The sequence below is a fragment of the Lithobates pipiens genome, unplaced genomic scaffold (genome assembly GCF_037356315.1).
Source record: "Lithobates pipiens isolate NorthernLeopardFrog02 unplaced genomic scaffold, aLitPip1_a1.2 Scaffold_37, whole genome shotgun sequence".
NCBI classification, from domain to species: Eukaryota; Metazoa; Chordata; class Amphibia; order Anura; family Ranidae; genus Lithobates; species Lithobates pipiens.
The window spans coordinates 13883097-13899117 of NW_027507825.1; the positions used below are offsets into that span (position 1 = coordinate 13883097).

The 16021-nt window shown below is 46.4% G+C and overlaps 2 protein-coding genes across 2 annotated transcripts in view; both read left to right on the top strand.

Moving 5' to 3' along the window:
- Positions 1–15972, top strand: part of LOC143956538 (legumain-like) — a 49115-nt gene extending 33143 nt beyond the window's left edge. The window contains exons 10-14 of the mRNA XM_077466742.1: positions 628–717; positions 5510–5710; positions 8204–8374; positions 11163–11230; positions 15353–15972. Coding sequence (XP_077322868.1) covers positions 628–717; positions 5510–5710; positions 8204–8374; positions 11163–11230; positions 15353–15395 — 573 coding nt within the window. The 3' untranslated portion in view covers positions 15396–15972. The remainder of the gene's footprint in view (positions 1–627; positions 718–5509; positions 5711–8203; positions 8375–11162; positions 11231–15352) is intronic.
- Positions 1–16021, top strand: part of LOC143956536 (legumain-like) — a 248129-nt gene that overhangs the window by 33064 nt on the left and 199044 nt on the right. The window lies entirely within an intron of this gene.

Here is a 16021-nt window from a genome sequence, read left to right on the forward strand (position 1 = left end):
CCAGCTCAGTTCAGTTCAGTTTGACAGTGTGGCTCCTAGGCTGTGCTTTGTAAATGCAACCATGCCCCTGTACATGTAACCACACCCCTGCACATGCAACCACGCCCTGGCTCAGTTTGACAGCGGCTCCCAACAATAACCTTGCTATCACAACAGCAGCTGTACCGAGTGGTATACTTGACCCCCTGCACATGTAACCACACCCCCTGCATGGTTTGATTGGCAATAACTTCTCTCAGGAGGCTCGCTGTCTGAACAGCAGCAGTGTCCAGTACATTTAACCACTCCCACTTCATGTGTAGCCACACCCCCAGCTCTGTAAGATTGACAGTTGTTTTAAGGTGTGATGTCGCAATAGTAGTTGTCCCTAGTCAATGTGACCACGCCCCCTGCACATGTGACCACACCTGCTCCACATGTGACCACACCCACTGCACATGGAAGGAACATTAGAAGGAATGCCCATTGCTGTCACCTGACCTCTAAACAAAAGTGTCATTTATGGTAAATGGCCGCTATTTTTATGACTATTGCTTAGCGATGACACGTTGCATTGTTTTCTATATATATGATGGGAGTGTTTTCTGTTCTATGACTTCATATAAGATTATAATGTTTCTATTCTAGGAGGATCTGTCACAGGAGACATTATATAAACAGTATTTATTGGTCAAGCAACGCACCAATACCAGTCATGTGACGCAGTACGGGAACCGGGTGAGTGATGGAGACATTCATTGTTGGGGGAGCTCTATAGACGTGTACACTGTCAGTACATTGTAGTCGTCTACAGAAATCTCTTCTGGGATTTACTGAATATTTTACTAACAATGTTACTTTGTACAAGGTGGCAACAAATGCCGTCTATTTACATGTGCAGGTTCTGCTTCCTCCTTAGTAATGCTGCACAGTGGTTGTGTGTTGTTGTTCCTCTAGCTCAATGCAAATGTTTCATTCTGCTGATTGGCTGTAAAAAATTACGCTTTGTGTGATTTTTATTCAGCAATGATGTTGTATATATCCAGGTATTACCCAGATTTATCCCAATACCTCCCTTTTCCGCTCCCGGCTTTATTTATTCTCCTCTCTTCTCTCTGTAGTCAGATATCACATGTATTCCTCTCTGCAATGTCCTTGTCAGGATTGTGAGATTCATACACAGGCAGCTTCTAGGCCCCCAGTGCCCAACCTGCAACCTGGGGGCCACATTCATTTGACACCTTTTGTGACCTGCAGACACTAATCTGCATTTCCCCTATTGCCCTGTTAAATCAGTGATCTCTCAGTCTTGTGTGATGTGTCTCCAGTCTGTGACTCTCTTGAAGCATATCCAGTGGCAACTGATGCTCAAAATTTGGGGGGGGGGGGGGGGGGGTGCAAATAAACTGAAAACAACCCCATCAATTGCAGCCTCATTGTGCCCGTCAAATGCCGCCACTCATGCTATGCATAAATCTATCCAATAGTCATAGAGGGGGGTGGCTGGTGAGAGGGGTGGCGGCACCCGTGCACCCTTAATATATGGGCCGCCCCTGAGCATATCCTCAGGATCCAGCAATGTGAAAATTCTCTGACCATCTCCTGTAGTACGTCTGCAGTCTCTGACCATCTCCTGTAGTACGTCTGCAGTCTCTGACCATCTCCTGTAGTACGTCTGCAGTCTCTGACCATCTCCTGTAGTATGTCTGCAGTCTCTGACCATCTCCTGTAGTACGTCTGCAGTCTCTGACCATCTCCTGTAGTACGTCTGCAGTCTCTGACCATCTCCTGTAGTATGTCTGCAGTCTCTGACCATCTCCTGTATTATGTCTGCAGTCTCTGACCATCTCCTGTATTGTATGTGGCTCTTTGGTGATATTGGGGACCACACTAGAGACCCCCCATGTCAAAGTTGAACACCACTGTTCTAGGCAGTTCTTATTGACAAGGGTACACCCCCAAAACTATATCACACAAGAGCCCTCTTACTACACATGAGGAGGGGAGATTTAGTAAAACTGCTATACACAGAATCTGGTGCAGCTGTACATGGTAGCCAATTGGCTTCTAACTTCAGCTTGTTCAATTAAGCATTGGCAATAAGGCCGGGTTCATACTGGTATGACAAACACTCCGACACTGGGAGTTCATGTCGCATGACATGTGCAAATCAATGTTTCCCTATAAGAGCCATCTGACAGATGTCAATCTGACTTTGAAAATGCTTCCTGCACTACTGTGGTCCGACTTTGATCCTACTTCAGCCCATTGAATATCACTGAAGTCAGATCAAAGTTGAATCACGATCTTAATTGATCCGATTTTGGCACGCGACTTGTGCTCTGATCTTGAAGGGGAACTCCACGCCAAATAAAATAAAAAAACGGCATGGGTTCCCCCTACAAGAGCATACCAGGCCCTTTGGTCTGGTATGGATTGTAAGGGGAACCCCATGCCAAAAAAAAAAAAATCCATACCAGACCCTTATCCGAGCACACAGCCCGGTAGGTCAGGAAAGGGGGTGGGGACAAGCGAGCACCCCCCTCCTGAACCATATACGGCTGTATGCCCTCCAACATGGTGAGGTGGGGTGGCCCAAAGCAGCTTGACCCCATGTTGATGAGGACAAGAGCCTCTTCCCGACAACCCTGGCAGGTGGGGGGCTTATCGGAATCTGAAATCCCCCTTTAAAAAGGGGGGCCCAGACCCTGACCCCCCCCCCCCCCACCCTATGTGAATGAGTATGGGGTACATTGTACCCCTACCCATTCACCAAAAAAAAAAAAAAAAAAAAAAAAAAAACACAGTACACAGGTTTTTAACCACTTGCCGCCCGCCCTATAGGCAATTGACGGTGGCAAAGTGGTTGCATAATCCTGATCGGACGTCATATGTCGTGATCAGGATTATGAGCCGCTGCGCGCCCCCGGGGGCGCGCATCGTGGCGATCATTGTTTTTGCGGGGTGTCAGTCTGACACCCGGCAACTACGATCTCGGTAAAGAGTCTCCGACGGAGACTCTTTACCACGTGATCAGCCGTGTCCAATCACGGCTGATCACAGTGTAAATAGGAAGGGCCGGTGATCGGCTTTTCCTCACTCGCGTCTGTCAGACGCGAGTAGAGGGGAGCCGATCGGCTGCTCCTCTGACAGGGGGGGTCTGTGCTGATCGATTATCAGCACAGCCCCCCCGAGGATGCCCACACTGGACCACCAGGGACGCCACCAGACCACCAGGGATGCCCAGCAAAAGGTAATCCTCCCTAGACCACCAGGGATGCCAGTCAGTGCCACAATGGATGCCAATCAGTGCCCATAATGGATGCCAATCAGTGCCCACAATGGGCATCACTGATTGGCATGCATTATTGTTTGGCACTGATTGGCATCCATTAGTACAGTATAACACCAATGCCGCCTATGAGTGCCCACCTGTGCCGCCTATGAGTGCCCACCTGTGCCGCCTATCAGTGCCCATCCGTGCCACCTATCAGTGCCCACCCATGCCCATCTGTGCCACCTATCCATGCCCATCTGTGCTGCCCATCCATGCCAATCCGTGCCAGCTATCAGTGCCAATTTGTGCCACCTATCATTGCCCATCCGTGTCGCCCATCAGTGCCACCCATCAGTGCCGCCTATCAGTGCCACATATAAGTGTCCATCAATGCCACCTCATCAGTGCCACTTCATTGGTGCCACATCATTGGTGCCCATCAGTGCCGCCATATCAGTGCCCATCAGTGTAGCCCCATCAGTGCCCATCAGTGAAGGAGAAAACGTACTTATTTACAAAGTTTTGAAACTGAAACAAAAAAAAAACATATTTTTTTCAAAATTTTCGGTATTTTTTTATTTGTAGCGCAAAAAATAAAAACCGTAGAGGTGATCAAATACCACCAAAAGAAAGCTCTATTTGTGGGAAAAAAATGATAAAAATTTCATTTGGGTACAGTGTAGCATGACCGCGCAATTGTCATTCAAATTGCGACAGCGCTGAAAGCTCAAAATTGGTCTGGGCAGGAAGGTGTTTAAGTGCCCGGTATTGATGTGGTTAAAGTAATTTTATTAAGGCAGCTCTGGTGCAGCTTCAGATTTTCTTCTCCCCCTCTCTGGGTCTTCTCCGCTGATGTCTTCTAGCCCTCTCTCTGTTTTTTCTCCCTCTGTCTGCTGTCTTCTCCCTCTGTTCTTCTTCTGAGGTTGACTCAATGTTCTCTCCTGCTCTAATGTGGGTGCGCAGTGTGCCACTACTTACATTGGCATGGGGTGGGGTCATCCAGAGGCCACACCCTTTATGACATCACCACCCATCATGCCCCAAGCGGTGATGTCATAAGGGGCGGGGTCACAAGCTGAGGTCATACCAATATAAGTAGTGGCACACCTCACACCTGGCATTAGAGTGGGAGAAAACGTCAAGTCAACATCAGAAGTAGAACAGAGGGAGAAGACAGCGGACAGAGGGAGAAGAACCACAGAGGGCTAGAAGACATCGGTGGAGAATGGAGAAGATGACGTCAGAGCTGCCTTAATAAATTACTTTAAAACCCTGTGTACTGCGTTTTATTTTTGACCCTTTTTTTTTTTAGGTGAATGGGTAGGAGTACAATGTACTCCATACATATTCACATAGGGTGGGGGCCGGGATCTGGGGGCCCCCTTGTTAAGGGGGCTTCCACATTCCGATAAGCCCAAAACCAATGACCAGGGATGTCGGGAAGGGGCCCTTATCCTCATCAACATTGGGACAAGGTGCTTTGGGGTGGGGGGGGGGGCGAAAGGATGCCCCTTCTTCAAAGCACCCACCCCCATGCTGAGGCCATGTGGCCTGTGACAGTTCAGGAGGGGGGTGCTCACTCATCTGAGCTGCGTGCTTGGATAAGGGTCTGGTATGGACTTGCTCTTGGAGGGGGGAACCCATGCCTTTTTTTTTTTTATTTGGCATGGAGCTCCCCCTAAAGATTCATACCAGTCACAATGTGCCTGCATTGTCGGGATTGAAGTTGGACTTATGTCGGACTTCAGGTCGCATGGCAAAGTCTGAACCACAGTTGTGTCATATCAGTGTGAACCCGGGCTCAAACATGGCAGTTAATTGGTTTCTTTGCAGAGGTGCATCAAATTGTACACTCTCAAGCTTTATTAAATAACCCCCATAGTCTGCGGACAGGCTCCCAGGAGTTGAGGCAACAGCATTGCTGGGAAACAAATCAATGTATGTGTGTGGAGAGGGGTGGGGGATGGTTGGAGTTCTGTAGTCCAGCAGAAAGGACTGACAACACTGCTTGGGGACTCTGAGGCTTTGCGTTGTCAACTCAAACTTGATGTTTAAAGGAGAATATGTTCCTGTATGGTAGTGTGTGTGTGTGTGTGTGTGTGTGGTGTTTTAATTTTTTTTAGCTTTTTTTGTATGCTTTAAGTGGTCGGTCCTATCAGAATTGAATAACGCTTATAGGGGGAGATTAAGCCTATAAAACACAATGAGACTTTGTTATTGACATTCTGTATCATGTTGCTTTCTTCTTCTCAGACCATTTCTAAGATGAAGGTGAGCCAGTTCCAAGGTAGCGGTAAAAAAGTCGCCCCTCGGATGACCCTGGAGCCCATACACAACCTGGACCAGACCCCCAGCTCAGAGGTGCCCATGGCCATCCTCAAGAGAAAGCTCCTAGCTACCAATGATGCTACCGAGGCCCGGGATATACTGAGCAGGATAAAGGCCCTACAGGAGGTGAGAGAAGCCGGCCGCTGATACAAAAATAAAATTTTAATTTCCATTTTATAGAAAAACCGCAGATATAGAAGAAACCAAAAAGAATTATCCTGTTGTGTATTAACTGAGCAAAACTTCTGTGCTAGAATCAGAAGTTTATGCTAGAAAATTACTTTGACCTTCCAAACATTATCTGTTTTCTGAAATCCGAGACCCTAAAGGAATAAAATGGTGGCCGTTGCAATTTTTATGTTGCAGGATATTTGTGAAACATCAAACATGTATTTTCAGGAACAAATATGTTAAAATAAAATTTAGTACACACACACACTATAATGCCCAATTTTCTTTATAACATATAAAATTGTCTTGTTCTGAGTAACTTGGATGCCCAACATGTCAAGATTTACAATTTTACATAGGTGACACACTTTAAAAGCCTTTATAGGTTATCAGTAGGGATGCACCAGTAACATTTTTTTTGTACAAGTACAATGTTTCTTTATATCTTCTAGCTGAGCAATGTTGATAAACATTTTTTTGACAGTTCCAATTGCTGGGACTTCATTTAAACTTCAGCTGTCAACAGGGGAACCCCACTGACAGATGAATGATGCCATGTTGTTAAGGACCCGTTCTTTAACCACTTAAGGACAGCCTCACACCGATATACGTCGGCAGAATGGCACAGCTGGGCACAATCACATACCGGTACGTGATTCTTTAAGTGCCCAGCCATGGGTCGGGAGCGCGCTGCCGGCAGAGCGCTCCTGACTCAGTACTGTGCTCCGTGACCGTGGCAGCGGAGATGAAGAACGAGGAGAGGTCTGTGTAACCAAACCTCTCCCCGTGCTTCCCTGTGTGGCTGTCACCGATCGTCTGTTCCCTTTTATAGGGAAGGACAATCAGTGACGTCACAAGCCAGGCCACGCCCCCCTACAATAAGAAAAACCCATTACGTCATACATAACCCCTACACTGCCCCCTAGTGGTTAACTCCTTCACTGCCAGTGTCATTTACACAGGAATCATTGCATTTAAATAGCACTGATTGCTGTATAAATGATAACAGTCCCAAAAATTTGTCAAAAATGTCCGATGCGTCCGCCATAATGTCGCAGTCACAATAAAAATTGGTGATCGCCGCCATTACTAGTAAAAAAAATAAATAATTAATAAAAATGCTATAAAACTATCCCTATTTTGTAAACGCTATGACTTTTGCGCAAACCAAATAATAATCGCTAATTGAGATTTTTTTTTTTCTATAGGCCTCAACTTAGGAAAAAAATGTTTTTTTATATATTTTTTGGGGATATTTATTATAGCAAAAAGTAAAAAATATTGCATTTTTTTTCAAAATTGTCGCTCTATTTTTGTTTATAGCGCAAAAAATAAAAACCGCAGAGGTGATCAAATACCACCAAAAGAAAGCTCTATTTGTGGGGAAAAAAAAAGGATGCCAATTTGTTTGGGAGCCTTGTTGCACGACTGCGCAATTGTCAGTTAAAGCGACGCAGTGCCGAATCGCAAAAAGGGGCCTGATCCTTTGGCTGCAAATTGGTCTGGGGCTTAAGTGGTTAACAACCGGTAATTGCCAGGCTTTTTTTTTTCCCTTTATTTATTTATTTATTTATTTTTTGCTCTTCAGCTGTCAGTTGGGGAATATCGCTGTCAGCTGAAAGTATTGGTTTCAGGTTTCGGAGCATTTGCACAAGTACTGATGCTTGTATAAATGCTTAGTATCTGCACGATACTGGTATCGCTGCATTCCTTGTGTAATTTGTGAATGATGACCCTAGAACTATTGCTCTCACTCTGGTGTTCACAGCAATGTGCCGGACCTATGTGTGTTTGTATTCGCGGGGTGACAGCAGTGCTTAACATTTTAATAAAAAATAAAAAAAATTCATATAATTTTATTGCCATCACAAAGTCGCTAACCAGTCCCCTATGTGATGGTATTGACAGGGGACAGGTACTCTTTATGGAGACATCAGGGGTGTATTAGACCCCCATTGTCTCCCCTGCCCTCTGATGCAGCTATTCAAACACAGATTGTGCTACAGTAAAAGCGATTGGCGGGCTGTAAAAAAATTATACCAAGTTCATGGCTGCAGCTATGAACTTGTTTTAATCACTTCAAGTCTGGAAAGTTTTAAAACCTCCTAAGGACAGGAAGTGGGTAAATACAGTTAGTATAAATACCTAAATCTTTCTTCATGCATTCCTCTGCTTGTGTCAGGCAGGTTGCACGGCATTGAACAGAGCTGTCAGTCTAACACTGGACACTTGCTGGGGCAGAATGGTGATGTCATCAATACAATGGTGCCCCAACATTGTCCAGTCAAGATTGGTCTGTCCAAGCTGTGTTGCTTAACTACAGTAGACAATAGTGTGGTCACTCACCGGGGTTCTTTAAGCTCCTCAGATTTTTCGCATTTGGTTCTTTTATATAAATCGCCATATCGTATAGCCGGCTTTTATATCCATCCCTCATCTTCCCTCCAGGCCAAAGCATTGATCAAGGAAACGGTGAAGAAGATTGTTTCTTTGCTGACGGAATCTGATGAGATGACCGAAGAGATTCTCACCGATCGGCTGGATATTCACGATCGCTCCTGTTACCGTGCGGCTGTCGAGCATTTCATGAAGCAGTGCTTCAACTGGCACAACCCTCTGGTAAGTCCCGGTCATTATCACAGCCTCAATCTGCTGCTTCTCTTGGGGGTGTCACAGGGGATCAATTCACTAAAGAAGATCTCATGAGATAATTGAATCAGGTGACACTTTTTTCCCCCCAATTAACTCATGACCAGTAGCAGCCTGTAATACAGGGGGCATGGGCACCGCCTCCCATATCCATGCATCTGATCCCCTAATCTACATGCAGGGCACACAGGCGCTGCCCCCTATCCATGCATCTGGCCCCCTAATCTACATGCAGAGTGCACAGGCACTGCCCCCTATCCTGGTGTCCGGCCCCCTAATCTACATGCAGGGCACCCTCCCATCCATGTGTACATAACAACCATGTCATACTTGCCGCCTCTGTGCAGTGGATTTGCACAGAGCAGCCCCGATCCTCCTCTTCTCGGGTCCCTCTTTGCTGCTCCTGGCCCCTCCCTTCTGCCTTTACCGCTTCTTTTTTACATATGCTGCAGGGAGAGCACTGACTTAGTGACTTTGCATATTTCTGCAGTTTAAACCATTTTACCCCTTTAGCACAGGGATACAAATTCCATCCCTTCTATCAGAACAACAATCTGCCTTGTTTACTAGGGGTGACACGGATCGTCACCGATCCGTGATCCGAACGGGTCACCCCGCTCGGATTGGCACGTGCGGCGGTCCGCGGAGCGCCCCGCAGTCTCGGCCTTAGGAAAGGCCGCGGCTTCAGCCTAGCTTCGAAGCGGCGGCCATCTTTCTACACCCAGGCCGTTTACAATGTGATCGCTCCGACGGAGCGATCACTTGTAAACAAACCGGCGTCTCCCCTCTCTGTACTAATCTGTACAGTGGAGGGGAGAGATCGGATGGAAGCAGCCATCCCTCCATACCCTGCAATACCTAGCAATACCCTGACAATACTCTGCAATACTCGCCAATATCCTGCCAATACCCAGCCAATACTCTGCCATACCCAGCCATACTCTGCAATACCCAGCCAATATTACAATGGGGACTATATGGTGGTGGAATTTTCACAGGTTTTTGCAAATTAAATTATTATTTGCTGATCTGAAAAAATGATCCGATCCGTGACTCTGATCTGAGGAACGATCCGATCCATGAGTTTTTTTTTATCTGTTGCACCCCTATTGTTTACATAAGCAAATTGCTGTTCTGTCTCTGCCTGATGATTGGCGGGTGCCAGAGAATATCATGTCCGCATTACCCGCTGATCAGCTCCTGCTGTGCAAACATGGTGGGAGCAAGCCGCCAGCAGCGCGCATGCACCCCCCCACCAGGAAGAGTCAGCGAATGTATATTTTGTGATCCGATGCAGAGATGCAGTGTAATACTGCTATAGCGTGGCCCTTTAAAGTGATTGTAAGGGTTCGTTTTTTTTCCTTTAAAATAACAAACATCATACTTGCCTCCAATGTGCAGCTCGTTTTACACATAGTGAACCTGGTTGTCCATTTCTGGGTTCCCTCAGTGGCTCTCTCAGCTCCTCCCCACATTAGATAACCCCCTAGGAGAAGCGATCTCCTGAGGGGTTACCTTGTGGGTGCGCTCCCGAGTCCAGCATTCAGCATCCATAGCCGCTGAATGTATGACTCGGCCCTGCCCCCAGCACCCGTGTCATTGGATTTGATTGAAAGCAGCAGGAGCCAATGGCTGCGCTGCTATCGATCTATCCAATCAAGAGCTGAGAAGCTGGGCAGAAAGACAGCGTGTCACCGCCGGGAGAAGTTCCAGGGCTCAGATGAGTAAAATGGGGGGGTGGGGGGGGGGGCTGGGGGCCGGTCATTGCCTGGTGTTTTTTCACCTTAATGCATAGGACGCATTAAGGTGAAAAAAACACAAAGGTTTATAACCCCTTTAAGTGGTTCATTTCCACTGTACAGGAATCCCAAACCTTAGTCTGAGACCTAATTCTGTGTCAGAAGTACAGGTGTGTGCAGCCTATTTCATTTGGGTGTGCACCGGTAGTGGCTGGTGCTCAAAAGTTTTGGGGGTCGCAAAAATCAGAGCCTGCGATTTTCAGCCAATCAGGTGACAGGTAACACAGACCCAGCAAACTGATTGGCTGAGAGGCGGATCAGTGTTAGGGAAGCGATGTATTCGCTTCTCTAACACAACACTGTGTAAACAGCGAACGCACAGCATTGCGCCTGCCGTTTACCCTTTTGGAAGCCTATTAGATCCCACGGCTCTAATCAGGACACCTATTAGAGCTGACAGCTCTAATCAGGCACTTCCAAAGAAGCCCCGCTGCTGTAATTCAGAAGCCCAGTGCCCGACAAGGGGCCGGACACCTTAATAGGGGGTGGCAGCAGTGACAAACAGTGCATGAATCTAGCTATTGGTGATAGAGCGGTGCAGGAGAGAGGGGGCGGCGCTCCTGCTCCCTCTATGGACTCACCGCCACTGATGTGCACACCAAAGCTCCACACAAACACGTATGTGTATATACAGTCTTCCTTGCAGCGCTCCTTCCTTGCTGCACCAGCACATGATATCCATGACTGCAGATTAGAATGAGAAAGAAAAGCTCCCACACTTCTTTAAGCAGAATTGCTCAGTGGTAGATCTTTCCCATCTCCCCGCCGATGCACAGAGCAATAATGCTAATGTGAATGGGGTGATTAGGGTGTACCCAGGCACATCCGGCGAGCACACCTATGGCCAGAAGTATAGACCTCTGATATCCAGGATATTGCTTTCATTGTGCAACACATTAATCCTAAAATGTTCTGTGTTAGCGGTGATATGAGATCTGACGGTGTATTTGTCATTGCAGTATGAATATTCCATGAGACGGCTCTACACTCTGGTGAACCTCTGTGAATCCGGATTTCCACTAGAGAGGTAACCATCTTTGCCTCTCCTTGTAGTAATGTTAATTGTCGTCTATATATCTGCTCCGTATCCTTCACCCTGCGATTCTTCCGAAAAAAGCAACAATGGCAGCCGCTCTGATCAGTTTGCAATTGGCATTAGAGGTGCCCATGGGCAGGACAATATACAGACCAGGTCGAGGGGATCCCCAGCATACTTTTTGCTGCCTTGTAAGGTGACGTCTTGGCTCTCGGTGTGTTGCAGTGTCGGGGTTCCTGGTGTGTTGCAGTCAGACAGGGTGCCCCTCCTCCCTCCCTTCATGGCCACCCAACAACGCAGCTAGCAAGGAGAAGACATTGACAGATGGTACTTCTCTCTTTCTCCAAGCACTGGTCCAGGAGAAGCATCTCACTGAAATGCAGGGGGAGGGGAGATTGTGAGCCAAAGTGTTCCAGGATAGCGGGCAAGTGCTTGGAGGAGGTGAAAAGTGAAAAGCCATCTCCTGCTGGCTGCGTTGTCGGAGGACTGTGGAGGGAGGAGGGGCGCACAGTCCAGGTTCACAACAAGCCTTACATGGCATATAGAAAAAGATGGGAGAAGGTTCTACAGGTACTTAGTCCCCTGGGGAAAAGAATACATAAAAAAATCAGAGAGACTTCTTTAACCACTTAAGCCCCGGAAGGATTTACCCCCCCTGACCAGGCCATTTTTTGCGATACGGCACTGCATTGCTTTAACTAACAGTTGCACGGTCGTGCGACGATGTACCCAAATAAAATTTCTGGGCTTTTTTTGTTTTTTTCTCACAAATAGAGATTTCTTTTGGTGGTATTGGATCACCTCTGCGGTTATTTTTTTGCGCTATAAACAAAAACAATTAATAACAATAATGTAACAATTATGAAAATAAACAATATTTTTTACTTTCTGCTATAAAACATTTCCAATAAAATAAAAAAAAAACGAATTTCTTCACCAATTTAGCCCAAAATTTATTCAGCTACATAATTTTTGGTTAAAAATCCCAAAAAGTATATTTTGAGTGGTTTGCGCAAAAGTTACAGCGTTTACAAACATTGGGATAGATTTGGGGACTTACATTTTTTTTTTTTACTAGTAATAGCAGCGATTTATTTTTGTGGGGCAGCGACATTGCGAGGGACAAATTGGACACTAAGCAACACTTTTTGGGGACCAGTGCTAATAAAAAAAAATTATTGCTGTATAAATGACACTGGGAGGGAAGGAGTTAACATCGGGGGTGATCAAAGGGTTAACTATGTTCCCTATGTGTGCTTTCTATCTGTGGGGGTGGGGTGTGATTTGACTAAAAGGAAAACAGAGATCCATGTTTCTGCTTCACAAAAAAAACATAAGATCTCCATTTTCTTTACTGGCAGAACTGCGGTCTGCCTTGTTTACGATCTACAAATGATTGCTGGGTCACCTGCACCTGCCAGACCCACTGATTTGGCTCCCGCTGTGTCCAATCACATCGGGCTCTAGTGGCACTCCCAAGAGCTGAAGACGAGAATTGCGTACAGGTAGGCTATTATTATGCTAAAGGGATGCTCTACCACAGTAAATGTATGTGGGGCAGTGCTTAAAGAGGGATTCCACCAAAAAAAAAAAAAAATATTAAAAGCCAGCAGCTATAAATACTACAGCTGCTGACTTTTAATAAATGGACACTCACATGTCCCGGGTTCCAGCGATGCCGATCGATCGCTCGGCCCTCGGCTGCTGCCGCCACCATTCTAGGTGAGGGAATCAGGAAGTGAAGCGAATTGGCTTCACTTCCCGGTTCCCTACTGCGCATAGGCGAGTCGCGCAGCGCAATAGGAATTCTCTGCGCTGTCTCTGAGACCCGTGTGTGTCCCAGCAGACAGAGCGGCAGGACAGGAAATGGCGTAGACTCCCACGGGAGTCTATGCCCGGAAGTGGATGTAAATACCTGTCTTTGACAGGTATCTCCACCCCCCTCCCCCCTGAAAGGTGCCAATTGTGACACTGGAAGGGGGGAGGGATCCGATCAGCGGAGGTTCCACTTTAGGGTGGAACTCCGCTTTAAGCAATTAAAGGGAACATGTTAAACTTTTTTCTTTTCTTTTTTTTTTTTACCAAGTACTTTTTTATTGAGCGTTTTTTTTAAATTTGCACAAAGGGGGGAAAAAAATAAGAAAAGTTAAACATGACTGTTGCATCAAAGTGTCTAGCGTACATGTACAACCAATAATCAGTAAGCTTATGAAACTACCTTCCATATGAGAGACCAATCGGTAAGCACAGGGACATCTCAAACCAACAGTAACAGCAGGTTGTTTGTACAAAAAATAAGAAAGAACAATTTAAAGCGGAGGTCCACCCTAAAATGGACCTTCCGCTCATCGGATTCCTCCCCCCCTCCGGCGCCACAATTGGCACCTTTCAGGGGGGAGGGGGATGCAGTTACCTGGATAATCCAGGTAACTGCACCCACTTCCGGGCTAGCTCTCTGCGGAAAGGGGCGTACATTACGCCCCTTTCCGCAAGTGCCCGCCCTCTTCCGCAAGTGCCCCGCTGCCTGCTGGGAAACACACAGATCCCAGAGGCAGCGGGGACCGTCCTCATTGCGCAGCGCGGCTCGCGCATGCGCAGTAGGGAACCGGGAAATGAAGCCGAAAGGCGGCAGCACTCGAGTGTCGATCTAGAGATCGGCTTCGGGTGCCGACATCGCGGGCGCGCTGGACAGGTAAGTGTCACTATTTTAAAAGTCATCAGCTGCAGTATTTGTAGCTGCTGACTTTAAAAAAAAAAAAAAAAACGCGGAGTCCCGGCGGACTCCCGCTTTAAACAGATCTCACCCACCTCAAATGATAATATCATCATAATGGCAGTATTGCAAAACATAAAGAAACATACGGAGCGCACAGGCGCCGCCCCCTCATCTACATGTGGGGCACCGGACGCATGGATTACAATGGGGGTTTGGCAGAAGTGTGGGGAGATGTTCCCCGTACTAGCTGTCACTTTTTGAAACCAGTGTGGCTGTGTGGGGCTCCGCCCAGATGGCCACGCCTTTTATTCACGAAGCTCTGTGAATGAATTACAAGCCCTGACATCCTTATGCCGCGTACACACGATCGGAATTCTCGTCGGAAAAAGCTCTGATGCTTTTCCCAACGGAATTCTGACGGAATTCGGCTCAAGCTGTCTTGCCTACACACGGTCACATCAAATTCCGATCATTTATAACGCGGTGACATACAACAAGTACGACGGGACTAGAAAAAGGAAGTTCAATAGCCAATAGCTTCTGTCTCGTAGTTGAATCTGAGAATGTGTGATTTTTGGCGTGTCGGGAATTGCATACACACGATTGGAATTACCGATAGAACGTTTTTCCGTTGGGAAAATTGAGAACATGCTATCAATTTTTGGCTGGAGGAATTTCGGACAGCTAAATTCCGATGGAGCGTACACACGGTCACATTTTCCGATGAAACGCTCTCATCTGTCTTTTTCTGGCCGGAATTACCGATCGTGTGTACGTGGCATTAGGGGAGTTGGTTTGCAGTTCTCAATGAACTAGCATTATGCTGTTGAGTGTGTGTGTGTGTGTGTGTGTGTGTGTGTGTGTATATATATATATATGTGTATGTTAAAACCAGCACTAGGAAAAAAAAAAAAAAAAGCTTATTTTTCTCTGATAGCCCCACAGAAGGGGGGAGTCTGTTCCCCCAAAACGCGTTGGCTTAATCACTTGTCACTACTTTCAATAAAATTATTAAAAATTCCCCTTTCAGTTTGCATCTCATTGGATATCGGGCGCTCCTTTGTACCTATCCAAGCGCTCGGGTAAATTGACTTCTAGTTCAGCAAACGCGTCTTTAGGTTGCACTGTCGATGCTCTCATTGGGTAGAATAGGACTACATGATGCCGAGGTGCTTTGCAATTTCTTCATATATTTCCTGGGACCTCTGTTTTTAAAATGGCAACAGATATGAGCGGTCTTTGCTCATAGGAACATTTGTTGTGCTGTGTATATAACGGTCCTTTTCATCAGTTGTGGGTTCAGATTGGTGAGCAGATTTCATTTTTTTTTCCTGCCTTGCCCTGGTATGTAATATTTAGTATTGGAGACACACTGACACTATTTTATATTTTTACAGCATCATCCGTGCTATGGATAACGTCTGCCAAGGTCTTCACTGACACGACTGGCAACATCGAGTCTTCCAGCAGAGGGCAGTAGAGGGGGGCACTGGTGATGAATAATCCTCTCTACCCCCAGCTGAAGCTTCTACCTCAATCCTGAACTTTACTCTATGACCATTTTTGCCTTCAACGTCACAACTCTTCAGTACAAACCTCAATCTTCATTTACAAAGCCAAGTCCATCTAAGACTGTGTTGGCCAATGGACCTGAAAAGCTTGAGCAAGGCCCTGATCTGTACATCCAAAATGAGGAGCATGTGTGTGACCTCCACACAGTTCTGAATGGCCAGGAGGGTCAGGAACCGCCCCCTAGGAAGTCAAGGCCTGCCCCCTAGAGGCCACAAGACTTGAAGAGTGATGACAATGATTGTGATGCTTGACCAAAACAAAGGGTGTAAATTGACTCGTACTACCTCTGGCCAGTTTCAATGTCTGACTTGAGTTTGCTCACATTTTAGATTTTGGGGAAATTGCCATAAACTAAAAATGTAGCTTCATGCATTAAACATGCATCTGAACAGATGACAATGAAACAATGTAAATAAATGAAAAAACAAACTTAATTGTTTCAAAAGATCGTAGTCCATGTGTTCATTTTTAAACCTTTCTTGCATACAAAACAC